Genomic DNA, 27,661 nt, shown 5'->3' with positions numbered 1-27,661 from the left:
AGCCTCAGTTTCCTCCTCCATAAAATGGGGAGGTTCAGTCTCTCCTTCTCAATGCTTTGTGAGCATTTACGAGGATGGAATTTGGGAAGCGCCCGGCACCTAACGCAGTATTGGCACAAGGCTTTAAGATCTCCCAGAGGATTAGATGTCCTCCTCTCTTGGGGCTCCTTCCGTCGCCCGGGAGGGGGCCGTCTGGCCGGGGGTGGAGCGCCAGGCTTGCGAGAAAGCGGCAGACCCGCCCCCGGGGCGCGGCCGCAGCGCCTCTCGGGGCGGGCAGGGGGCGGAGCCGGCACTCGGGAGCCTCCCCCCGGGCGCGCGGGGTGGTCCCGGCTGCCGCCGCTCGCCGCCTCTCCTTCCTCCGGGCGGTGCTCGCCGCGGCCGGTCTGGGTGAGTACGCCAGGCCCTGGCTCCCCCGGCGCCGGGGACGCGCAGTGGCGTGCGGGGGGCGGCGGCGGGCGCCGGGGGGGCATCGCCGGGCGGCGGGCCCGGGCGGGGGCCAGGGCGGGGGCTGGGCGCGCGTGGGGCCGCCGCGGCCGGGTCTCCGCGGGGCTGTCTTGGCTCCGCTCGAGCGGCGGGGCCGAGCAGGGGGCCTGCGGAGGCCGAGCCTGGAGGGAGCTACCGGCTTGGGTGCGGGCGCCGCCGCGGCGCTCCCTCTGCTGCCGGCGGGGGAGCCAGGCGAGATGCGGCCAGGTAGGGAGAGATTGAGGGGTCACCCCCGCGGTCCCGCGTCACGATTCTGGGGTCGCCCCCAGCACTACTTTCGCCGCGGGCGCATCAACGTGAAATAACCCCTTCTTCCTTGGAGCCCTCTTTCCCAGGGTTTCTACTAGGAAACTGATCAGCTGATCCCAGCCTGGGCACCCTGCAGGGCCGAGTTGTGAGTCACTTGGGTAAGGTACTTCAGAGACACCTGCCCGTAGTCCGGCTCTGCATCCATCCAGTGTCTGTCGATCTGTGTCTCTTGGTGTTCGGTCTCCCATTAGATGAGGGCGTAACTCTAGTTTGAAAAAGATTGAAAAGTCCAGCAGGATTGGGACTGAGAAAAGGCCTTTGGGTTGGTAGCCTTAGGAGAGCAGTGGGCGTGCTCCGGGTTGCAGGGTGTTCAAGTGTGGGGGAGGGATGAGGACGTGGAGGCGGCCGGGGCACAGGGAGACTCTGCAACTGTTTGGTCATGAAAAGGAGGAGGAAGAAGATAGTAATTTGAGGGTTGAGGAGAGGTTTGTTTTTTTTTTTAATTTTTTAAGAAAGGAAAATAACATATTGGGGATGCAAGAAAGTCAAGGAATCTTCGATAGGGATGAATAGGATTCAGGGTCCAGGCTGCGAAATAGGGCTTAAAAAGAGGAATGGAGGGCTAGCATAGCACCTGGGCTGGGCTGGAGTCCTGGAATGTGTCTCTAGGGGAAGGAGATAATGCTTGATTGGACCACAGTTTATCTTTTTGGAATTTTATCTTCTAGAGCAGGGTTGGCTTTTAAGCCCCATGAAATTGCAAAAATTTTCGTGTACCTGTCTGTGCGCATTTTTGAGAGAAAAGATCTGTGCTTTGATCAGATTAAAAACATCTGTTAAAGAGAAGTACTGAACTTACAGTTAAACGGTTGAGGGGAGTGCAAAACTAGCTGTTTTTATACTTTAAATGCCACTTGATAGAATAGGTGTTTACTGTCTACTTTAAACTGAGCTAATAATATGTACTTTTTCCAGAGATGCAAGCAAATGATTTGAGAACTATCTCTTTGAAGATTTTTAATTCTTAGTGGGAACATCCAATGCAAGTCAGTGGTGGTTTTCTTCCTTTTTTTTTAAGCCATCACTGAACAATGGTTTCTCAAACCGACCTCATTCCTGTTGAAAATATGGATTCCTTGGCCTCACCCCAGGCCGTTGAAATAAAAATCTCTGGGGTTGAGCCTGGGAATAGGAATTTCAGATAGAGACCACAGGATTCTCTGGCATTGAACATTATTGACAGCCTCTGAGGTTTTTTTTTTTGAGATTTTAGGCCAGTCTTCCTTTTTTTCTTTTTTCCCCCCAAAGCCCCAGTACATAGTTGTATATCCTAGTTGTAGGTCCTTCTAGTTCTTCTATGTGGGACTCTGCCTCAGCATGGTTTGGTGAGCGGTGAGTGGGTCGGTGCCCAGAATCCGAACCCAGGAACCCTGGGCTGCTGAAGCGGAGCATGCAAACTTGACTGCTATGCCACCGGGCCACCCCCTGTTGGGGCCTCTTTAGAATAGATTTCCTTAAAGGTTATATGAATGAATTGTAACCAGACTTACGTAATCAAAGGTTATAATCTCTGTCTATTTTGTCATCTCTAAATTTTAATGGAAAACTGTGTAGTCATTTTATCAGAAAAAATACCTTGGTTTCTGATCACAGAAACCCCCTTTTAGAAAAATTAGAAGATACCAAAGAAACGAAATTTCTTTAATCTTGTAGTTAAGAGACAACCACCAGTGATTCTTTCTGGCATTTTATATATAAAAGACATGCACACCACACATATATAGTGTAATTGGGATTGTATTCTATGTACATTTTTCTATTCTGTTTTTTTTCACTTAGCTATTATGAGCACTTTCTCATATAGTTTTTTTTGAAGTATGATTGACATACAATATCCTATTAGTTTCAGGTGTACATCATAGTGATGCAGTGTTTATATACACTAGGAAATGATCACTACAATAAGTCTAGTCACCATCTGTCACCATGCAAAGTCATTATAATATTATTGACTATATTCTGTATGCTGTATGTTACATCTCCATGACTTATTTATAACTGGAAGTCTGTACCTCTTAATCCCCTTCACCTATTTCGACAACCTGCCCCATACCACGCCCCTCTGGTAACCACTAGTTTGTTTCCTGTATCTATGAGTCTGTTTCTGCTTTGTTTTGTTTTTTAGATTCCACATGTAAGTGAAATAATATGATTCTTTCTCTAAGTTCACTTACCGTAATACCCTGTTGTGTTGTTGCAAAGGACAAGATTTCATTCTTTTTTATGGCTGGGTATGTAGTTAAGTTTTTTAAACACCATTTTAATGAAAGCATATGTTTATTATATGGAGGTACTGTAATTAATTAAATCAACTCCCTGTTGTTAATATTTAGATTTTTTTCAATTTTGGTTATTTTAGTAATGTTGGTTTGAGTGTCATTGTCTATCTCTCTAATTATTTCCTTAGAATAAATTTCTAAATGATGGAGTCAAAAGCTATTCAAATGCATTTTTAAAATGTCATTTTCACATGTCTTCTTACTGCTTTTCTTCACCAGAAGGAAAATTAAGTTTTCTGAAGGATCTGTTGCATTCCTGGTCCATTCTCTTATTTCAGTGGTTCTCAAACTTTAATGTGTATACGAATCACCTGGGGAGCTTGTTAAACATTCATTTTTCTGAGTCCCAGGCCCAGCTGTTCTGACCCATTAGCTCTGGAGTAGGGCCCAGGAATCTGCAGTTTTAACAGATTCCCTCTGTATTTGATATAGGCGCTCTGGGAACCACACTTTGAAAAATGCTTTTTAAATAAATGGCAAAACAGACTCAGAAATTTAGATCACTTGCCCAAAGCCATTCATGCATCTGGTAACGAGATTGGAACTCAGCTGTTGGTGACTGAGAGCCCTTGTTTTTTCCATTATCTCAGACCTTCTCAAACCTTCTCATTCTGCAGCCCCGCCTGACTGTAGAAAGGGAACTCAGACTGACCCCACTGCAGGGTTCTCTGGCATAGCTGAAAGTGACACCTGAGTACACAACAAACCTCCATTAATGGAGAAATTCTTATGAGTTCTGTTATGCTGCATAACATAGACTGTATAAACCAATGTCAGTCCTTTGCTAGTTAAATTTACTGTGTGTTTCCTGATCGTTTCATGACAGCTCCTGCTGTAAGATGGGTGACACAACACCAGCCCTTGCCCAGAGGTGGGGACACTGCTCCAGCGTGCTCCGTGGGTGCGGGGAGGGAGGAACAGTCTAAGCAGCAACTCCTCTCAGAGTCAGGAAAGAGGAGCACTGCTCTTGAGTACTCCGCGGCAGAGGAGCAGAAGGTGGTGGGCATGACCAAGAGAAAGTGCCACTGGTTAGAGATGGGCCCTACCCTTAGAAAAGTGTTGATGTTAACATACCAAAGGGAGCTAGCATGAGAATCTTTTTCAATTTTTAATGTCTTCCCCAAATGGAATTTTGTACCCATTTAATTTTTTCTTGTCTTTATTAATCTTTATTTTTCCTTCTTTTTTTTTCCCCTATCTCATCCCTTTTGGTAGTAGCCTGGGATTATGGTGTTTCGTTATGTATTTCAACTAGTATGTCCTAGAAAGTCATTCATTATTTACCAAATTCAGCACCTGCTATGTATCAGGTCAGTTTGAGGCACTAGGAATACAAAAAACAGTGATTCTGTTTGAAAATTAAGTTAATTTTATTCCCATATGTTGACTTTGGTTTTACTCAGTCTCTAGCTTTTTTAATTTTAATTTTTTTAAAATTAATTTTAGATTTAGAGAAAAGTTGCATATGTGGTACAGAGAATTCACTCAGCTTCCTCTGATGTTGGCCCCTTACATAACCATGGTTCGGTTATCAATACTATTAACTAAACTACAGGCTTTATGGGAATTTCATCAGTTTTCCTGCTAATGATTTTTTTTTCTGTTCTTGTATTCTGTCCATGATTCTACATTGCATTTAGTTATTTCTTCTTAGTCCCTTCTAGTCCAAAATAGTTACTCAGTTTTTCCTCATCTTTCATTATTTTGACCCTTTGAAGAGGACTGACTCGTTATTTTATAGAATGAATTTGTCTGATGTTTTCTCACGCTTGTAATGAAGTTATGCATCTTTGGCAGGGACACCAGCCGTAGAAGTGATGTTGTATCCTTCATTCTCAGTGCAATGTATCACTGATTCATGAGGTTGATAGATCTTATTACTGGTGATATTAATCTTGATCACTTGGTTAAGGTGATATCTGCTAGGTTTATACACTATAAAGTTACGGTCTTTCCCTTTGTAGCTAATAATTATCTTGGGGGAGATACTTTGAGACTATGCAAACTCTGTTTATCCTCAAATTTTCACCCACTAATTTTAGCACCCGTTGGTGGATCTTGTCTGTAGCAGTTGTTACAGTGATGTTTGCCTGAGTGATTTTTTTTTTTGCTGAGGAAGAGTAGCCCTGAGCTAACATCTGTTGCCAATCTTCCTCTCTTTTTACTTGAGGAAGATTAGCCCTCAGCTAACATCTGTGCCTGTCTTCCTCTATTTTATATGTGGGTCACCACTACAGCATGGCTTGGTGAGTGGTGTAGGTCTGCGCCCGGGATCTAAACCCATGAACCTGGAGTGCCAATGTGTAGTGCACTGAACTTAACCACCAGGCCATGGGGCCGGCCCCATAATAGTGATTTTTTCCATCTCCCATTTCCTTATTAATTAGAAGTTTACTGTAAGAAAGAGCTGCCCTTTCTCTGCCATTTATTTGATCATTTATATCAGTATGGACTCATGGATATTCATTTTTATTTTATAGATTAAAATACAATGCCATCATTGTTTTCTTGCTCAAATGCTTCCAGTTTTGGCCACTAGGAGCTCAGTCTTTGAGTTTAAATGACTTGTACATGTAAGTGGCTGTCATCATTTCTGTCCCAGCCTTTCTTGGGGAACCATTGCTTCTTTAGGGTCTGGGCAGTGATCACTCAGAAGCCAAGTAAAGGAGCTATAATTGAGAGAATGAATACCAGGGGCCCAAGGAAGGCAGGAAAACGTATGCAAATAGTCAGCTCTCGGGGAACTCTGCAGGAGTGAAAGGAGTAGCAAAAGACCAGCCTTTCTACTGGTGCTGCCCCAGGGAGGCCCAAGGGAGTAGGACCACATGCCTGGGGTCACATCGTGCCCGCTGTGAGATGCCCTGTGTCTACAGGATCACCAGATGGGTTTAGAGACGTTGGAATGTTGATTTTGGTGCTCTTGGCTGCTGAATGAAGACTATACCCTTTCTCCCTGGTACATAGTGCTTAGTAAATATTTGTGGAGTGACACCTGGTGTCCTCTCCCCACACCCCATGGTGGTGCAAAAATGTGTGCATGTAGAGATTCTCCAAGAACAATACTTAGCATGCGTGCCGATTTACCTTTTGTTAGAGCTCGTCTTCCATGCTAGATTTTTTTTTATTATTATGGAAAATTTCAAGCATACACAAAAGTAGAGAGGAAAGAAAATCAACCGTCAGGTACTGATCACCTAGCTTCAATACTTCTCAATATTTTGCCATCCTGTTTCATCTCTTACCCCACTTTTGGAGGAGGGGGGCTGATATATTTGAAAATAAATTGCAGACAATAAAATCTAGGAAAGGACTGAAATAAACTCTGAGTGCAAGGACTATACTTTAATCCCTTTTATGTCCCTTTGGTGTCTAACACTATGCCTGAAATAGCAGGTACTCAGAAAGGACTGGTGGCATTGAGGGGAGGAAAAGCAAAATTATGAACACGTCATCATTTTGAACTAACTCTAGGGCAGACTTCTGGAAAGGAAAAGGGGTGGTGAGTTTTGCCCTAAAATAACTTCTTTCACGTTATTGGAATTTATTCTCTACAGTCATGATGTTCTCTCACTTCAAGACAGCTGTGATTGAAAACGAAAATGCTTTTCAGGGAGAGTTCAGCGCCTCTGAATTACTTCAGTGTTATTATAAATAAGTCCAATGTGATGACATTTTCCCAAACACCAACCAGGAGTTACCTGTCCTAAAAAGAAAGTTATTAAAAAATCTTTAGTTTTTAATTATAAAAGTAATATGTACTTATTGAAAGAAAAATAGAAAATGACAGAGAAATTGATAATAAAAATAATCTATTTCAGTAGGTATTTCCAGAGATAACCTTATATTGGTTAGTATTCAGATAAATTTTGAGCATGAATCACATTGGTAATCACAGTCAATAAATATTTATTATGTTACTGGGAATGGTACCAAGTGTGTTTGGGTCCATTATCTCATTAAGTTCTTAGAGCAACATTGTAAGATAAATGTGTATATATACATATACATATACATATATATATTTTTTTTTTTTTTTTTTTTTTACTGTTTTATAGCTAAGGAAGCGTGTTGAGAGGGGTTGCCTTCAGTCACTGAACTGATAAGCAGGCCGGGCAGGAGAGCCCTCTTGAAGAACAGTTGGACCCGAGTGATATGATAGTCCCTTCACACCTCAGGTGTTTACTCACAGGAACCAAGGAGATTTCACCCCTGGGCTTCCTTCATGCTGGCTCCCTGTACAGTTAGCTTTGAGGAGAGCACTAAGGCTTAGAAAAAGGAGGAAGTGATTATTTTTTAACTGGATCCCATGTGGGGATAGCAGTGAAGGGCTAATTATTAAGTGATCATTAATGATGGCTCTTGGTTTATATATTGAATTTCTTATCTTTGGGCAAATTCCACGGGCTGCATCAGCAATATTAGTCTATGATGATTCCCAGCTTGCTACTTCTTGGGTAGGGTTTGAAATCTCTCTACACCACACTTCCTCCCTCTGTAAGACAAGGGGGCCGGATGTGTGTACTTTGCTGCCCTTTCTGCTTCTAACACTGCAGTACTTCTATTTTTCAGAAGTCTCTTCAACCAGCTGACTCTTCCTGTCAGGGGACTGTCCCTCCATAAGCAGCTCTTAGAAAAGCATGTTCCCACTTTAAATTTTTCAAGATTGAGATTTTTTGATCAAAAACAATTGCCAATCCGAGCATTTAAGCCTCCTGCAGTTAAGTCCACAAGAGACTGATTGGCCCCAGGGACCTGAAGACTTACTGTCACCTGGGGGGAAGAGAACAGACAGTCCCAAGGAGGAGGACGTGGGAGAGAGGTGGAAGGCCACCAAAGGGAATTCTGCATATTTCACGGGTTTGTGTTGGGCGCCCGCAGGCACGAAGGAGAGGAAAGATTGATAAGTCCATGTGGAGGATGGGGCAGAAGCCCCGGCTTTGGAGCTGACCACTTACTAGTTGTGTGGTCTTGGACAAGTCACTTAATCTCTCTAAACTTTCATTTTCTCTTCTTCAAAGTGAGGAGACTAATAATTCTTACCTCACAAGATTGAGATGAGAATTAGATAAGTTAATACAAGTGATTTAACCCCAGTCCATGGTGCAGAGTAAATGCACAAATAAATTGCTCTTATTAGCTGTTATCACTGCCTTCAGCATCAACTTCTTATGATACCTCCCCAGGATCCTAAACACAGGCCATTCCTTCCTGGGTCAAGTCTTCTCTTTTGTGATCTGACCCGGGAACCTAACCTCCATTTGTAATATCCTGTCTAGAGAGAAATACTTTCCGGGTTTCCCTCAAACTAACCTAGAGGTGCATTTTTGAAATACTACCCTTCAGTGAGTATGAGGCTCTCTTGAGAGTTGCTAAGATTGTTTTGCTTTTGTTTTTCTTTTTTACAGTAAATTATGATATCCCCACATCTCCTTTAAAAAAACAACTTTTTCATTATAAAAGGAGAGAGGTATGTCATACAAAATTCCAAAAACAAAAGAAAAGAGAAAAAAAATCCCTAGCTAATCCCATACTTCTAATACAGTTATTGTTAGTTTTGGGGTATATTTCTTTCTAGAGTTTGCTTATTTCTATAGTTTTAGTGGTAATTATGCAAACACACGTAGTTTGTTTTCTGTTTTTCTTTTTGTTACTTAAGATTTAATCATATGTGTTTTCATATTGTTACTTGGCACAGAAAATATTTTGGTCTTGGTTCTGTCCATTTCATTGAGGATATGTTTGGCTATGGAGATTTTCACTGCCCTGGCTTTACCATTTTCTGCACTCTTCTGATAACACGTTTAGAATTTGAGATGTGGTTTTAGAAATGCAGAGAGGATGTGGGGAGATTGCTGGCTGTGCCTCAGGGGGCCTCGCCAAGTAGCCTTCCTCACTTTAGTGCATTTACCATCGTCCAAGGCGGGCCCTCAGCCATGTGGCCTCAGAAACTGGATTTTTGTCAATAACTAAGAACATAGCAACCTCTTGGAGGAGAATTCATACTACCCCACGCCATGCTACTGAAGTGTGAAATCAGAATGGCAATTCATCAACCGGCAGTGAGAAATATAGTACAACAGAGTAGTGGTTCTGGCAGCCACCAGTGTGTCCACCAGTTGGCTGTCCCTAGTCTAGTCACTTAATGTGAAGTAATATAACAATAACCACGCTGATGGTCACCACTTAGTGGGTGCTTACTGTGCATCAGGACAGTAATCAGGCTACCACTTTGTTAATACGTTAGGTCCTCCAGCCCCGTCCCACAGTAACCTCTCTGGGCAGGTACAATTTTTATCCCCATTTTACAGAGAAGGAGACCAAGGCTCAGTTAAGTCAGTGGCTTGAGGTTTCATGGCTGATTGGTGGAGCTGTGGTGTCGGTCTAAATCCAGACCCCTGATCTTAAACACTTCGTGGTAGTTCTGCCTGTTGCTCTTACAGATGATTGACCTCCGGTGTTGGGATTCTCTTGTGCTTCTTTGTGCCCTGTGCCACTGCCTCGTTGTGAATATAACATTCATAACTGAAAAGTCCTTGATTTTTCATTTCCTGTTGTAGAGGAGCATGTTTTGCTAGCTCTTACAAAGAAGAGCTTTTGTCTTTTCCCTTATTTTCTCTTTGGGTCGAAGTATGCTATGTAACAAGATTTCACATATTGTTAACCTTCTCTGAGAGCTGTGCCAGTAAGGGACATCCAAGGAAGAGAACCATTAGGACTGTGTTTAGGCTGTGCCCAGCTCAGAGCTGAGGAGGCATTTACAGTCTCCTCTTTCCCTTCTCCTCCTGTGCAACATCTGGAAATGGCTTTTCTTCTCGGGTGACACACAGCCTGGGTGATAACCCAGAGAGAACTCCTGTGATGTATAGATGGTTGGAACCTTCTACCTCTGAAAGCTCTGATTTTCTTTTTCTTTTTTTTTTTTTTAAATTTTAACACTTCCTTTTTATTTTTTATTTATTTATTTATTTATTTTTTTGTGAGGAAGATCAGCCCTGAGCTAACATCCATGCTAATCCTCCTCTTTTTGCTGAGGAAGACCGGCTCTGAGCTAACATCTATTGCCAATCCTCCTCCTTTTTTCCTTCTCCAAAACCCCAGGAGATTTGTACGTCATAGTTGCACATCCTTCTAGTTGCTGTATGTGGGACGCGGCCTCAGCATGGCCGGAGAAGCGGTGCGTCGGTGCGCGACCGGGATCCGAACTCAGGCCGCCAGTAGCAGAGCGCGCGCACTTAACCTCTAAGCCACGGGGCCGGCCCCTGAAAGCTCTGATTTTCTGACGCTAAACCCTAGTTGGAGAACTCCCATTGCTATTAGTGTAGATCAGTTGGGGACAGGTTTTCAGTTTGTGCTGACGTGAATCATTTCAGGATAGGATTCCCATCTGAGACAACATGTCTTTGTGATTGCCTTTTAGAGACTGTTGAAGCAGAACCACTGAGCAAAAGCAGGCATTTCATCTTCAGTTGTCATCAAGTTTGCGATCAGATTGGAAAAGTTGAACTTGAAGCTTCCTGCCTACAGTGAGGCGGAGAGATACCTGTTGCTCACATAATAAAAGACATGGGCTGCCATGTGACTTTCCACCTTTCTTACAAATTCCGATTACTGTTACTTCTTACCTTATGCCTGACAGTGGTTGGGTGGGCCACCAGCAACTACTTTGTGGCTGCTCTTCAAGAGATTCCTAAAGCAAAGGATTTCCTGGCTAATTTCAACAAGCCCATAGTTTTGGAGAAGGAGGAAACTCTGACTAATGAACCATCCATGAAAAAAGCAGACCTTGACAACTGCCCGTCTGTGTCTCCATACCTCAGTAAGTATTTCTTTTTTTCTCTTTTACAAGTGCTATGTAAACTTTTTATTTAACTATAACACATGTACAGAAAAGTACAAAAATCACAGCTTGGTTAAGTTTCACAAAATGAACATACCTCTGTAACCAGTACGTAAATTGAGAAATAGAATCTTCCCAGAACCCTAGAAGGTCCCATGCTTCTTTCAGTCACCACCCTTACTTCAAGATTCTAACGCCATCCATTAGATTTCTCCTGTTTTTGAACTTGACGTAATTGGAAACATAGACTATGTACTTTTTTGTGTCTGGCTTCTGTTGTTCAACATCATCTTTGTGAGATGTATCCATATGGCTGGTGTATAGTCTTCCGTTATATGAACGTACCTAATTTTATTATCTAGCCACAGAAGTCTCAGCAGCATATGTCAGGGGGCATATATTTAGCTTATAAGTCTGTGGGATGAGCCAGGGGTCAGTTCATCTAGGCTGGTGGCTCTGCTCCATGTGTCTCTCATCCTCCTCCTGGGACCAACGGGCTACGCTGGGCATGTTCTTCTCCTGGCATCCACAGAGCACAAGAGCACACCTGGAGAAATGCAAGCACGTTCAAGTCTCCACTCATGTCATGTCTGTTGGCATCCCCTTGGCCAGAAGTATGGAGTCAAGGGATAGGACTGAGTATGTTTTTCAATGTTGCCTTTAGTGTTTGTTTCTTAAATACGTTGTATGTTTTGATTCCCCTTTGATGTTGTGCCTTTCAATTTAAATTAACAGTAAATTGGTTTTAGTGAAGACATTAATTAGAAAGGAAACACTCCACAGCAATATTATATATAACCCACATAGGTTCTGACAGGCCTCTGACTCTCCAGAATATCTCCAGACACTGCTCTGGGCCTTCTGTTGTTCCCTTTTTCCGGAATGCCTTTCCTCAATCCGTGTCTGCCTGGTGGATTCTTGTTTATTCATCACGAATGCAGCTTAGGTCACTTCTCTCCCAGAAAGCTTTCTGGGACAGCCCAGAGTTAATCTCACGCCCCCTGTGTGCCTGCGTGTATTTCTGTTGTGCTCTTCACCGCGTATTGTTCATATGTCTGTCTGTCTTCCCCAGGAGCCAGCGTGCAGGCAGGATGAGGGCAGGGTGATTCTTTCCACCTCTGCCAAGTCCAGTGCCCCTCACTGGTCCTGCAGAGGCGGCTCTCGGCAGACACTAAATTAGCTCTCTGTGGGGCGGCCAGGGGTTCTTCAGAGGCTTCTTGCTCATAGCTGAACAAAACCCTGCACACCCTCCTTCCTAATTGAACCGCAGTCTTGTGCTTATTCCTATCGACATCCTGCTTCTTACTCAGTCATGGAAAAGCCAGAACGTTATTCCTGATTGTGTGAGGGAAACTGTTGTGCTCACAAATGACACAAGTTGAGATAGGAAAATGACTTATTGAAATGCAAATCTGACTGTATTATCCCCCTTCCTCGGATATATACTCAGACGATGGGGTTTGTTAACAGGCTACACAGGAAGCCATCTCGGCAGCCACACCATCGTGTCCCAGCAGCTCTGTGGCCTCGCAGCAGCCTAGTAGCTTGCCTTTCATATAACTCCTTTTCTCACCGTTTGTTTTTAGGGCATTACTGCCTGCCAACTCTATGTCTCGCCTGCAGGCCCTTCAGGAAAGCCCTTTCTTGTGGGGGCCAGTTATTCTCTCTAGGTGGCTGGAAGCAATTATTTGCCCTTGGTGCTGTTGGGCACCAACAGTCTTGCAACCACTTCACGGATGCTGGAGCCTGGTCTGAGACGCCACGGCTGGGGTAGGGGAAGGTCTCATGGAGCAAGGCACGGTGACTTCTGCAGAGGAAGGGCCTGTGACTTCTTTGCTTGTAAGAGGATAGTGCAACTTGCATGCATCTTGAGATTTTACAGCCTGACCAGTATCCGTGGAGTTTAAAAAAAGCGTGCCTCAGTTCCCTGATCGAGCTCCCACCAGTCAGTATTCCCTGTTAATTCAGAACAAAGAGGAGAGTGTCTGGTTTCAGCCTGACCTTTAAAGTCTTGCCTGAGATTGGTTACTGTGGATGGCTCTTGAGTTTCCTCCAGTCAGGCTGCGTCCAGACAGGCTGAGCAAATGCTCCACTGTGGAGGTCTGCCACTGTGACACAGTGGGAGAATTCTTGCGGTGTGGCACACACCTGTTACTGCCGGGTTAGGGAGTGGGGCTAGTTTCTGCTGCCTTTTGCTGTTTTACCTAGGGAGCTAGGATAGCTTCCAAGAGCTTAGGGAAGGAGTGGGGAAAGGACCTTCTCCATGAGCTTAATTCCATGGAATGCTCTTGATTTTTAAGACTTCACCCTCCTTTGGAATTTTGAGAAGGAAGAGAGGATAGAGCACGTTCGAAGTTACTCTGTAGCCCTGACCTCTGCTCTTCGCCAGGGTCACTGGGACAGAATGCATCTCCTGCTTATGGATGACTCATAGGGCCAGAGTTCGTTACCCAGCCACAAGGGAATGCTTTGATATGTCATTTACTATGTCACTATAGCTGTGGTTATAGTTTACAGCCAAATGAGGCTTTAAAGTAATAAAAATAAAAGCTAACACTCGTGTCGTGCTCACTGTGCCAGGCAGCGTTCTAAGTGCTTTACTTGTGCTGTAAGCCTGTCGACACTTGACGAGATAGCTACTGTTATTTCCTGTGGCCTGTTTTTATTGTAGGAGGCCAGAACAAGCTCATTTTCAAACCAGATCTCACTCTGGAAGAAGTGCAGGCAGAAAACCCCAAAGTGCACAGAGGCCGGTATCACCCCGAGGAGTGTAAGGCCTTACAGCGGGTCGCCATCCTCATTCCACACCGGAACCGAGAGAAACACCTGACGTACCTGCTGGAACACCTTCATCCCTTCCTGCAGAGGCAGCAGCTGGAGTATGGCATCTACGTCATCCACCAGGTGAGTGTGGGGGGCAGACCGGAGCTCTGCCTTCCCCATCCTCCTCTCTCTGAGGGACTTGGCCATTTGTCTGTCTTGGGTTAAGGGAGCATCAAACTATCGTCAAAGGAGAGGTCTCTTACCTCATTTATCCTCGAAAGGAGGAGAGGAAATTCTTGTCTCAGAGTGTGGAGTAATGGGACTAAGTGCTGGGAAATTTGACTGCCTCTTAAATGAACCTCTGGAGGAAGCCCATTTTTTTGTGAGCCCCTCAATGTTAGCCAGTGACTGCCCGGACATTGTTCCCTGAGATTTACCTTATGTTCCTTCTGCATTAGCTGTACACTACACGGTGAGTTGTTGGAGTTGTTTTTCATTATTGAGCATGGCTGTTCAATGGGGATCTAGACAGAGGATTTTGACAGATGACTGTATGTTTATAGCCATGGAATTTTCTGACTGTCTCCACCTTTCTCCCTTTAACTCTGCCACTGTTTATTATGTAGAAATTATTATGTAGAAATTTTCACTTTCTTGATTCACTTATTTGGCTCCCAGGAGCATGATTTACTAGGAACACCGTAAGTGTAAGTGTAGGCTGCTTTTGAAAAGTTTAGCTCTAAGTGGAGTGGGTGGTTATAGATGCCCCTATTTGGTGTTAAATTTTACTGCAAGAAAAATAAGGCGTAAATTTAAATATCCATGGTTATTGGTCATCCAAATAATTCCCCCTCAAATCCTTACAAATGCTAAGAATGCAAGCAAAGTCATTAACTGCATGCCTAATATTGGTTAATATTAAACCGGTAATATTTGTTTTAGGAAAACTTTTGACAAATCAGAGGATGCAGTTCTGCAGTGGATATTTTATAATAAACTGGGGCTCTTGAAAATCAGTGTGCATATATAGTACATTTGCATCTGCTCTGTCAGATCTTCACAAGTATAGTTTTGTCCATTAACAAGAATAATAACAGCTCCTGCATCTGAACTGAAGAGAGGGGCATGCTGTAAAATCTTATCTCTGGAGCTTTTCAAGTTTTAATTTCCACATCTATAGGCTGGAAGTAAAAAGTTTAATCGAGCCAAACTCTTGAATGTGGGCTATCTAGAAGCTCTCAAGAATGAGAATTGGGACTGCTTTATATTCCACGATGTGGATCTGGTGCCAGAGAATGACTTGAACCTTTACAAGTGTGAGGATCAGCCAAAGCATCTGGTGGTTGGCAGGAACAGCACTGGGTACAGGTAAGGCGGCTCTGTGCATGGCTTGTGTGGGTGGGGAAGCTTGCCCTGTTCTCAGTAAGGCTGTGTGGGACATGGTGTCCAGAGTATCTCAGATAAACGAGAAATAGGAAAAATGGTCCATGACATGTTGCTTCAAGTTCAAAACAGGAGTTAGAGAAATTAGGTTTTTTCCTTATTAGGAAAAAATGCTACAACAGCCTTGGCAGAGGATCACAAAGACAAAGGGAAGGAACAGGAGAGGGAAGATAATCCAAGCATCACAAATGATGGGCAGCGTCACCTGCAGGGCAGTTCCCACGGAGGAACTTTTGTAAACTTGCTCCCACACTGCATAGAACTCAAGTAACTTACCTGTCTCTCCCTGACTTCCCTTCTAGGAGGCAACAGGTGTGCCCCTTAGGTCAACTTTTAGGCCTCTTTTGTGAGACTGATGTCTCTTTCCAGACTATGGCATCTTTCCAGAGTTCTGAGGGCGGGTGGGGAGGGGCATGTCCACTGAGTGGTCTGCTCAGGAGCCGGGACACCCAGGACGAGTCCCTTTCTCTCAGAGCTGCTGTGGGAAGTGCTAGGTACCGTCATGTCTGTCTTCATGCCCCTAGGAGAGGTAGAACTGCTTTGCAGCCTTATTTTATACCAGCTCCTATTCAAGCACAACCAAGAGGAAATAGTGACCAAGAAAATTCTCCAGAAATGAAACTATATATTCGCTTATCTGTGTGCACACCTTCCCCCAAGCCCTGCCCTACGTGTGCTCATGTCTGTGGTGCTTACTGTGCTAAGGGTCGTGAGACCAGTCTGAATAAGACCGAGTACCTGCCCTCAAAGGGCTCCCTGTTGCGTGCTGGTGTGGGGAGACAGGTCACTATGGTGGAGTTGCATCAATTTTGCACTTCTGGAATTTCAACCTTAAGCATTTGGTAATGATGGGGAATGAGGAAGAGGGAGGGGGTGGGAGGAGAGAACTATAAAACTATAAAATAATACAAGAGATTCCACCAGTGTCTATTCTGGGAAGTGAGCATGAGATGGAAGCCATGAATCTCTCGATGTCTCACTTGGCCTCTGTTTCCATGTTGCTCTTATTGTGTAGGTCTCTCACTTTGCACAGTTTAAGAGATTTCCAAGAGCAACGTTGCAGGTGATTTTTGCCTCAGGTACTGACTTTAAACCCAATCCCTGCGTAAACTGTGGGATATGAACAAATACCTAGAATAAAGTACAGTGGGTGGGAGCACAGTATCTTTAAGAAACACCTAGGGAAGGATTTAAAGCTGTTCCCCAGGCAACATGGCACCTTCATCTTGTGCAATCATTGGGAGCTTCCCAGCAGAGTTCCAAGACATGGAAGCAAGAGAGAGCATGGCACAGTTCTAGGGGGAATACAGGTAGTTCATTAGTGCTCGAGAATGAATATCTGGGATGGTGGAGGGAGGAAGGACAAGAGATGAGGGTGGGCAGGGGCCAGGTTATGCAGGCCTTGTTCAGTCTGGATTTCCTCTGGAGGGGACTAGGGCACTGTTGACACGTGGTTCAGCTGGAGAATGGCAGGAGAGAGCTCAGTCAGCCGGCCTTTAGTGTATCGGATGGAGCAAGGCAGGAGGAGAGAAGCTGAGGGGAGAGATGCCATCCCTCTGAGTTAGGGCAGGGGTAGTGGGGCCAGAAGCAGGGGAGGGGTCTGGAAGAGAATCACAGGATTTTGTCCTTTGGGGAACTTGATCATTATCTGGAGGTTTTGCTTTCTGGTCTCCTTGAGCCTTGTCTGCATTGAAGAAAGCTGTGTATCATGTCTGGGCCCCTCAGTATTTTCAGAAGCATGTCAACTATCTGTTCACTTATTGTGTAAAGTTAATAAGATATCACTGTCTACAGCACAGAATACCTGCACTTCAGACCCTCGACACAGAGGATAACTTCCCGTCACCCAGTTCTTTCTAAACATCTGTGGTGAGAAATTACAGTCACATAGGATTGGGTTTTTTGGTTTATTTTTGGAGTGGAGACGCACAGGATTGTCTTAAGCCCAAGCCTTTTGTTGGGATTCTAGATTTAATCTTTGTATTAAGCTGGACCACAGGACACTGAGTTCTTGGGCATTCCTGCTGGGAATCGATTCTGAGTAAAACTTTGGTGTCACAGTTGTGGATTTCATCAGATGCTACTCACTCTAAAAACAGCCCCTGTATGAATCTTGCTGTTTTTTAACTTGCTATTGTAATTGGCCAGACATTTCTTTTATAACTAGATCTCAGAAAGCCTTTGTCTGTCTTGAGTAACCAGCAGGTTTTCTTAATGTGAATCAGGTGACTGAATGTGTCTCCTCTTGATCTGGAGGCAAGAAGCTCTGAGCCAAATCCATGGCCGCCTTTTAGAAGCTGAAAAGAGTCTTATTTGCAGATCAGAGTTCTAGTATATTTCCTATTTTAATCTTCTATCCTGATTTAGGTTTTCCTCTGGTCCTGGTTGTCATTTATATTTTTCCACTTTATTGTATGTATCATGTAAACTTTCTGTCTTCTGTGGCCAGGGAGAGATGCGTATAAGTCATGTAGGAGTTGCCCTCATCTCCCCACTTCGCTATTTTGTGCAAAATCCTTCTAGTTGCTGGAGGTGCAGTCACAGGCAGCTAAGTGTTTGCTCCCTGCTGGTAACTGTGTGTCACTGGGCCACAGAGCTTAAATGAGCACATGCTTTATTCACTGTCACACCAGCCCCGAGTATGATGAGAAGTACGAGAAATGCTTTCACTTTACACGCACGCAGAGGGAAGACGTTCAAGTGATTTGCCCCAACTATGTCAGACTCTCATGAAGCCAGAAATAAACCTTGTTTATCACTGACTGCCGGTCAGTGATAAAACTCTGGACCAGCCTGTGGCAACCTTTGCCAAGAATTCCTTTGGTACCTGCCTGCTTTCTACAAGGACTCTACTGTGATTTTATGACTAAGTTTTCCCCACCTTTGGGTCTTACAGCCCTTTAGAAATAAATAAAACTGTTCCAGGGCCAATTAAATATTTATGCTTTTCCAGATGAGAAGAAAAACTAAAAGCAAAGATCAATAAACACGTAGACATTTGCCATCCAAGAGGCAAGAGAGAAACTAAGAGTTATTAACCTTTCTTCCCACCTGGTCTCCTGTGCCAACCCACTCAGGCTAGCTGGTCTCCAGGGGCTCCTCAGACCACCTACACTTTCTCCTTTCTTTGCTTTTCCTCGTGGACTTCTGGCCCCCAAGAGTTCCCCCATTTTCCTACCTGTCTGAATCCTCCCAGGCCTACTGCCCTGGATGTGTGGCATCTCCTTCCTCAGATCCCTGCTGACACTCACCTCTCTTGTTAGACTGGGAACCCTTTGAGGGCAGGGCCTGTGGATGACAGCATTTAGCCAGCTGTCTTGCACACGGTGGACAGTGGTTACTTAATAGATGGCTACCAAGTCTTCAGTTAGTTAGGAATCCCTCCCTAGTCAGACAGAGTCCGATAACCATGGCAATAAGTCACTGTGCAGTGGGAGTCTTGGTCACTAATAGCTGCCTTCTGAGCACTTTATTTCCTTTTGTTTTAGGTTATAATAATACCGTTTTCCGTAATTTTAGGTTGGGGGGGTACATAAGTAAATCTATTTCCATTATGGGTTAACAGAGTCCTCCCCATCTGTACTCAGAACATAGAGACACAGCTGAACTACGCATTAGCTTTGGGGACTCCACCTGTTAGAGGGCAAGTCTCTCCATGTTCATTGATCTTTCTTTTGGGGTTTTCTTCCTTTTTTTTTTTTTTTTGTGAGGAAGATCAGCCCTGAGCTAACATCCTTGCTAATCCTCCTCTTTTTGCTGAGGAAGACCAGCTCTGAGCTAACATCTATTGCCAATCCTCCTCCTTTTTTTTTTCCCCAAAGCCCCAGTAGATAGTTGTACATCATAGTTGCACATCCTTCTAGTTGCTGTATGTGGGACGCGGCCTCAGCGTGACCGGAGAAGCGGTGCGTAGGTGCGCGCCCGGGATCCGAACGCGGGCTGCCAATAGCGGAGCGCGCGCACTTAACCGCGAAGCCACGGGGCTGGCCCTGGGGTTTTCTTCTGATGTCAAAAAGCGGAAATATTTAATTTGTCCTGGAACACTTTGAACCGAAGTCAATAAAGTTAGAAATCCTCCAAATACTCACATCCTTTTATTCAGTAACATGTAAGTTATTAAGCTGCCTTCATGTACATTTCTGAATTGTTACAGTGTCGTATTCGAGGAATGTCTTCGTTTCTCTGGTTTGCTCATTTGTCCACCAGTAATCCCTAAGAGCCCTATATGACTGGGGATGTGCTCTGACCTCTTGACCTCTTCTCTCCCCTTTTTCTTGTTAATATCCCCATGGCTCCACCTTCTGTACTCTTCTCACCTCCATTGTCTTCCAGCAGTTTCTCGTACTCCTTTGCCTTCAGCTACCATCTCTTGACAGCTTATTTCCAAAGCCATATCTGTGGCCTCTCCTCTCTTTTGACCTTGGACCCTTTACCCTTTTTCCGCTGCAAAAGCCACAGGGGTATCTCAAATTCAGTTTATCCTTAACGTAATTTACTGTCTTTCTCTCAACCGAATTATTGTTCTAGGGTCAAAAATAGACCCTATTTTTGTGAAAGGCACTATCATCTACCTAGTTGCCCAAGCCGGAAACCTCAGGGTTGTAGAGATGTGTTGCTTCCTCAGGAAACAGACTCTGAGATGGAGATTTGCATACAGAATGTGTGCAAGAGCTGTCTCCTGCTCTCCATCCCACCCCCTAAAAGACAGTAAAAGAACACTATGTTCATTATGACACTCATTCATGCTGAACCTGGATGCAGCCTCCGAATCCTTCTTATTAACCCAGTGCAATTGAAGGCCACTGCTATTCAGTGGATTGGCACATGAGATGAAATCTGTCTTCCAGATCTGGTGTTATGGTGCATGTTTACAGGTACCTCTGTAGACCTCTGCACCAGACGTGAACAATACAGGGGGTAGGACCTTGCTTAGTGAGCAGATGTGAGCACTTGTCTAGACCGAGGAAAGAAGGCCAGACAGGGAAGGCTAGGAACGTTGGGAGGTGGATGCCAAGCAGGAGTGGATGGGTGAAAGAGCGTGGTCTTCAAAGTCTTCCTAGAATGTGAGCCCTGAAACAGGAGCCTTCTGAAGTCTCCATGGAGAACAAAATGGCTTTGTGCTAATGTTCTTACCTTTTCTCTCCTCTCTTCCGCTCCAGGTTGCGTTACAGCGGATATTTTGGGGGTGTTACTGCCCTAAGCAGAGAGCAATTTTTCAAGGTGAATGGATTCTCTAACAACTACTGGGGATGGGGAGGCGAAGACGATGACCTCAGACTCAGGTGAACAACAGAGGCAGGTCCCTTCATGGGGCTCTGCTGTCAGTGGTGGCTCTGGAAACCTACCTTTATGTCTAGTTCCCATAGATGCCAGTCCAGCAGGGCACGAGCCCACAGATTTGGGCTTAAAGGGTGGCAGGGGGCGGAGGGAAGGCAGGATGGCCCCAACTGCTCTTTGCCACTGGCAGTTTAGAAATGATAGAGGGTGGTCTGTTTCTGGCTTGTGGGTGTTTGGGGTCAAGAAGTGTTGATGGAGGTCTCTGGGGACTTGTTACTGAGATAGGGTCTCACCAGTGAAGGAGAAGTCCCAAACTGCAGGGTGTCTGCAAAACCACAATTGGAGGAGAGTTCCCAGAGGGACTATTATATGCCTGCGCTTTCTCTCAGACCCCAGGGATCCTGGCACAGTTCCCGGTGTCCAGAGCAAGGAGTGCCAACAGCCTGGGAGGAGCCACACACCCTGAAGCGGGCCAAGATGTGCTCCCCTCCTTATGCACTAGCCAGCCCCACACACTGTGGGCACAGCTGCTGGCCTGACTCCAGGCTGCTGGCGTTACCCTCAGATTCTCTTGGCCCACTTTCTCCTATGGGGGTTCAAAGGGAATATGTCTGGCCTCCTCTTTCAGCTCCCTCCCCTGACCTTAGGTTTCGTAGCAAGATAGTTACGGGTATCACTATCTCCCAGAAATAAGTAATTTTGCAGGAGCCTGGGGCAGTATCTTTAGACTTCAATAACAAGGTCTTTTGGGCTATTAGAAGACCCCTTTCCTCTTGCTGTTGCCTTTGGGAAAGGAAACTTCTCAACTGAGATTAATAGATGTGTGACTGCCAGAAATTTCCCATTGCTTCAGCATAAAGAAGCCAGGGCTCCCTGCTGGTCTTGTTCCCATGTCTTGACTGAGAGTCTCTGGAATGTTTCTGGCAGGAGGGAATGGAGTTCCCTGACCAAAGGCTCCATAAGAATGGCTGAGGTGACGGGCAGCAGCTCTTTTCAGCTGGCCCCTCAGCAGCCTGTGTGGCCGAGGCTTATGAAGTGGACAGAGGGTGTCTGCTAGATCTCAGGGCAAGAGTAGCAGAGGCTAGAGGTAAACACTATCTACCACCTTCCCCAAATCTGTTCCACTGCGCAGGTGGGATGGTTAGTAGAATTTTGCACTGATCGTGTATCTTCACTGTCTTTTTTCCTGCTTCTCCTCGGCCTCTAGGTAGAGGGGAGCCCCAAGTTTTGCTTTCCTTTGATAAGAACATCATGGCCTCCAGAGTGGTTCTTGACTAATGCTATGGATAAGCCCAATGATTTGAACATAAAAGTTGGGTAGATTTATTTACTAAATATTTATTTATTCACCACCCTTATTTGCACTTAAGTTTTCCATTACAGTTTGCAAACCTGTTCCATGTGGATTATCTCATTTGAGCTGGCAGATCGGCTCTGTCACACCATTGCCATTTTATAGATGAGGAAACCGAGACCTGGATTAATGAACTGACTTAGCAAGTTTGTAAATAACAAGGTCTAGATTTGAACCTAGGTTCGTGGGCTTTAAAGCTTGTGATCTTAAATGAGCATTACTTTCTTTGTTAAAAGAAGGAAATGCTAAGTAAATTAGGGATCCTAAGAGACTTGATTCTCCTGTTTGTCATGATGTTTTAAAATATGTCTTTTCTCAGTTGTTTTTGGAAAATGACAAACTGTAAATTGACACATCTCCTTTGTACTCCAGTAGTAAATGTTAAATATGATTCTTTTATGGACTTATTGCCTAAGGCCCAATATTATAGGAAAATTCGTTTTTTTTTAATACCCAAATAATCAAGCTACGTGTGATTCTGTGTGTGTGTGCGTCCGTAAATATTTGCAAATGATTCTTTTTAAGTGCCTAGTGATAGATAAGTGGGATAGAAGTTTTTTCAACACCTCTATTATTTTTCTAGGGTTGAGCTTCAGAGAATGAAAATAATCCGGCCAATGCCTCAAGTGGGTAAATATACAATGATCTTCCATACTAGAGACCAAGGCAATGAGGTGAATGTAGAAAGGTAAGTCCTGGGTTCATGTGTCTCGCCAGCTGCCTACTTAGTCTCTTCTGTCCATAAGGACGATTGTGAATTCCATCAGATGAGCCAGTTTATTTTGTTCAAAACTTTTTATTAAGGTAATTTTCAAACAGACATGAAAGTAGAAGAAATGGTGTATTGAACGCTCAAGTACTCCCTACCCAGCTTCAGCAGTTATCAATTCATGGCCTCTTTTCTCTCTCCCATTTTTTTCTCCTCCCCTGCTGGATGCTTTAGAAGCAAATCACAGCATTTCATGTGTAAATATATATCCTTAAAATAAAATAAATCTTAAAAAAAGAACGGCAATACCATTATCATACCTAAAATAAAATTAACAGTATTCCTTAATATCATCGAATATCCGGTCAGTATTCAGATTTCTCTGATTATTTCATGAATTCTTTTTTTTTTTTTAACACTTGGTTTATTCAGATCAAGATCTAGACAAAGTCCACACATTGCATTTGAATGATTTCTCTGAAGTCTCTTTTATTTTTTCTTTTTTGTGAGGAAGATCAGCCCTGATCTAACATCCAATGCCAATCCTCCTCTTTTTTTTTTTTTTTGCTGAGGAAGATTGGCCCTGAGCTAACATCTGCACCCATCTTCCTCTACTTTATTTATTTATTTATTTATTTATTTATTTATTTATTTATGTTGTGAGGAAGATCAGCCTTGTGCTAACATCTGCCAATCCTCCTCTGTTTTTGCTGAGGAAGACTGGCCTTGGGCTAACATCGGTGCCCATCTTCCTCTACTTTATATGGGACGCTGCCACAGCATGGCTTGCCAAGCGGTGCGTTGGTGCGCGCCTGGGATCCGAACCGGTGAACCCCAGGCCGCCGCAGCGGAGCGCACACTTAACCACTTGCACCACCAGGCCGGCCCCTTCCTCTACTTTATATGGGACGCCACCACAGCATGGCTCGACAAGCAGTGCATCGGTGTGCGCCCGGGATCCAAACCTGCGAACCCCGGGCCGATGCAGCAATGTGCATGCACTTAACCGCTTAGACCACCGGGCCGGCTCTGAAGTCTCTTTTAATCTGTAGGTCCCCCCTCCACTCCTCTTTTTTCCTCTTGCAGTTTATTTGTTGAACAAACCAGGTCATTTGTCCGAAGGAATTTCCTGCATTGTGGATTTTGCCAGTTGCATCCTGGTGTATAACTTAATATGTGGCCTCTGAACTCTGTACTTCCTTGTAACCTGGGAGTTAGGTCTGGAGGCTTGATCAGATGCCGGTACTATGTTGAGGCAAGAACACTTCATCAATGGTGTGTGTACCTCCTCTTGTGTCACAACAGGAGGATGTGATGTCTGGTCATGTCTCTTTGATGTCAGGATTGCTCTGTGGGTTCAAGTGTTGTCAGCCCCGTCCACTCATTGTTAGGTTCCCCATCAGTCTTTCACCTAAATAATTTTAGCAGCCAATGGTGATCATTGCCTAAATTTATTATTCAATTAGGAATTGCAAAATTCTGGTATTCTGTCATTCCTTCTGCATTTATTAGATAGATTTTTCTACGAAAAAGGACTTTCCCTCTTCATCTATTTGAGTACCGTAGGATATGGTTCTTATAGAAAAGGCAGAATAAAGGGAAAGAATCAGCATTGATTTATCATTTTTCAAAGTGATGGGTTGATGTTCCCTAGCATCCTGCAGGATGTAGTCAGTATTCTTTTTGATGCTGAGATTGTCTCATCTTTGGCAAATGGCATCTTCAGGCTGACTCCTGAATCCTTTGACATAACTACAGTAGTTTCGGGAGCTTGCTTCCCTGCGCTGCGGTGTGATGAGCTGTTCGAGACTCATCTCGTCCTTCTGCCCCAGGAATTAGCCCTTTCACCAGGGAATCCTGGATGATAAGCCAATTCTTTATGGGGCTGTGACTGAAGAATCTACATTTCTTGGTTCTGTTTTTTTCCCTAAGTTTTAAAACAGTATTAAAGGACTTCTGGCCCGATATTACAGGGCTTTGTTAGAGTCTGTATTTTAAAACAATATTAAAAGATTTTTAGCTCTTTTGTTAGAATCTACCACTTTAAAAAAACAGCTATTTCTGTTTTCCATGTGTCTTTCTAGTCTTTGTCCATAGGTGTGCATTTTTCTCTTTAAAGTAAAAAAAATTATTGAATAGATAGAAAAGAATACCTGTAAATTGTATGAAAAGTCTAGAGATTCTTGATACCTTGAACACTGGTGGTGTCCTGCACCCAATTTATGCCCGTTACCTGTACGGCCCTCCCTAATCTCATATCCTCCCCCAACTCTGAGAGGTAACACTTTCCTGAATTTTTGTCATAAGTATTTGTGATAATTATATTATTTCTGCTGTTTCTTGGTTTTCTTGTTTTCCCATATGTTTGTATCCCTATACAAAAGATTGTTGAGCTTTGCATATTTTTCAATTTTATATAAATGAAGTCATACTGTATTGTTTTATTGTTTTCTTCTGACTTTATTTAGCTCTGCATTATGCTTCTGATCTCCATCCACATTGACTATAACCAAAATGTATTGCTTTTCACCATTAAGCTCCTAGAGACCAATTCAGTTCATCACCCACTCCTCTCCCCACATACCCGGGCTCTAGCCACACAATTCCTCACTCTTCTTCAAATGCATCCTGCTCTTTTGTATGTCTGTGCGTCTTACACAGGGTGGTCTCTCTTCCTGAGTGTCCTTTCCCTCACCTTCTTCACTTAGTCAGTTTCTCCTCTTGTAAGCCTCAGTGAAATTGACCTTCTCTACGACCCCTCCCCGGACTCCCTCCTGAAGTTAGGTGCCCCTTCATTAATCCTCCTCTACATACATTCTTACTTCGTTTGAGACTCATGAACGCTATGTACGCTCCCTGCCTACAGACACAAAATTTTCACAATAACATTAGAGTGGTCATAGATCCCCTGAAGCTTATACAAGAACCTGTTAGCAGTGGGTGACGTGTATCACACTGTATCAGTGTTACTTGTATGTCCTTCTGTCCTGTAGACTGAGGGCTCACTGTGTGCAGTGACACTGTGCGTCATTGGTCCTCAGCGTTTCATATGGGGTCTGACACGTGAACACATGGCTGTCATTGGTGTTTGTTACCTTAGATGGAGAAAATAAACTTTTTTTGCAGTAGGAAACCAAACAGGTACAATAATTTACAAAGATGCTTTTGCCAAATATTGGTGACAATGTGAAAAGCGATGGAAATATATGTTAAGTTCCTGTCTTGTCGTTCACACTTGTTCTTTTTATCTTTAGGATGAAGCTCTTACATCAGGTGTCACGAGTCTGGAGAACAGATGGGTTGACTAGTTGTGTTTATAAATTACTCTCTGTGGATTACAATCCTTTATATATCAACATCACAGTGGATTTCTGGTCTGACCCATGACTCTGGGTTGTCTGGTGACATTCGGAAGAATATTTGATGGCAATAATTTTGGCCTAGAGACTTCCCCTAGTAGCACACATTAAGAACTTGTTGGAGCTAATTATTGAGCTGAGTTTTTCCTTTTTGTATTTTCTTAGCAGAGCTCCTGGTGATAATGGAATGTAAAACACTTGTAGCAAGACAGCATTGTTAGTTGTTTGGATCATGAGCATTAAATGTTACAGATACTTGAAGGACTAAGTATAAAAGGACTACTCAAAAGATATCATGAAGGCTACCTGAGAACTCTGATTGAACGAGGTTTATTTAAGTTTTGAAGTGATACATTATGAGATAAAAAAGGCCCCGGAGAAAAACGTTGGTGAATGTCCCAGAGAATCAGATTTGTTCTCATCCAAGGGAGAAAGGTACGAAGATGTATTTCTGTAACTCATTTCTCCTGCGTGGTCATCTGTGAAGAGGTGGGTCCCGGTGAGAGGAAGGCCACAGAAGTGGAGAGGAGGGTGAAGAATCAAGATGCGGTGAACTTGGGGGTGAAGAGGTGGCGGGAGAACAGTGTCTGATGGAGAGGCAGCCGCGGTTGCGCGGGCTGCTGCTGCTGCTACTCTGCAATGGGTGTCACCTGCCCAGCACGCCTTCCAGGAATAGCCCAGCAGAGAACACATTATCTACGAGTTTCTTAAGCATTTTTGTAAAATGATTTTGTACGTGTAGGATACGAATTAGCAGTTTACAAATTACATATCTAATAATACGTCGAAAGTACCTCTGTAGTAAAATATGAAAAAGCTTTGGGTGCTCAGTCTTGTTTTTTTTACTGCTGTTTGAGGCCTACAGATGTATTCATTTCAGTGTCCATAATCCTAAACAGCTTAAAAACAAAACAAATGAGACTAAGCCCTCTCCCTCCCTCTCCTCGTCATCCTTCTGTTCTTCTCTCTTGTTCTTCCTGTGTGCAGCCTCCTGTATAACCAGCTCCGGGCCTGTGGCAGGTGCATCTGCATCTCGTTTCCTGGGCCACATCATGTTCTTGTTCTCTTCTTCCTCTTGAGCCTGCTCCTTTCTCATGATCAATAATGGGTGCACAGGGCTGCCTCCGGGCACACCTGGTTGATTAGATAGGAAGGAGTGGGGCGCAGGGCCCAGGGCTTGGGAAGCCTTTAATTTGGAAGGAAGGTCGGGCCAGGGCACTGAGTGGGGCAGTGATTTGTTTGGGAGAGAAGCCACCAGTACTTCTGAGCTTCCTGGGGAGGGAGGGAGCTAGGGACGTGGGTGATTGAGGAATATAATGGGAGATGGATACTGGGTCAGAACAGAAATAACAATATTTTGTTTGCATAGGTGAATGGACACACAAATAATGTAGATGTGGGTGTTCTTAAGCAAGTATTATGCCACTGTGCCCCAGGGTCTCTCAGTCCATCATTATTACATGACATTTCAGTTGTTAAACTTGAACATGAATGAGTGCTAGCCAATAAGAGTAAATAATATCCTTGCCAAACAGGGAGAGGGATGCAATAGGAGGGTTTGGGGCTCCCAAGAAAGACAGCAGTCACCACCCAAGTGGAGAAGGAGAATTTGAAAGGAAAATACACTTTATAAAAAACATGACACGTTTACCTAGGGCTAGCTTGGTTTACCTTTAACTCAGTAGGGACAAGTAAAAACTATGTTTTTTCTTTCTTTAGCAAAGAAATAATGATGGTTTTCATGTGTTCCCCACTTGTTCTTCTCTGTCTTTTCTGCAGAATCTTTCTCTAGCATTCTGTCCCATTTTTCTTAATTATAATCATATACAGACTGAACTACTGTAATTG

The 27,661-nt window shown here is 44.0% G+C and overlaps 1 protein-coding gene across 3 annotated transcripts; it reads left to right on the top strand.

The window, feature by feature from the left end:
- Positions 1-322: 322 nt before the first annotated feature.
- B4GALT4 (beta-1,4-galactosyltransferase 4) lies at positions 323-26,632 on the top strand. Of its 3 annotated transcripts, none has more exons than XM_058555844.1 (7): positions 323-387; positions 10,489-10,887; positions 13,580-13,812; positions 14,852-15,039; positions 20,274-20,396; positions 22,329-22,433; positions 25,709-26,632. In XM_058555844.1, the coding sequence occupies exons 2-7, from the start codon at positions 10,635-10,637 to the stop codon at positions 25,839-25,841; spliced, it is 1,035 nt and encodes a 344-aa protein (XP_058411827.1). In that variant the 5' UTR covers positions 323-387; positions 10,489-10,634; the 3' UTR covers positions 25,842-26,632. The 3 variants fall into 3 exon arrangements, with proteins under 3 accessions (XP_058411827.1, XP_058411826.1, XP_058411828.1); XM_058555843.1 differs by lacking the exon at positions 323-387 and adding an exon at positions 608-690; XM_058555845.1 differs by lacking the exon at positions 323-387 and adding an exon at positions 5,571-5,644.
- The last annotated feature ends 1,029 nt before the right edge of the window (positions 26,633-27,661 follow it).

This window comes from Diceros bicornis, chromosome 15 (genome assembly GCF_020826845.1).
Source record: "Diceros bicornis minor isolate mBicDic1 chromosome 15, mDicBic1.mat.cur, whole genome shotgun sequence".
NCBI classification, from domain to species: Eukaryota; Metazoa; Chordata; class Mammalia; order Perissodactyla; family Rhinocerotidae; genus Diceros; species Diceros bicornis.
This window is presented reverse-complemented; position numbering and strand designations above follow the sequence as displayed.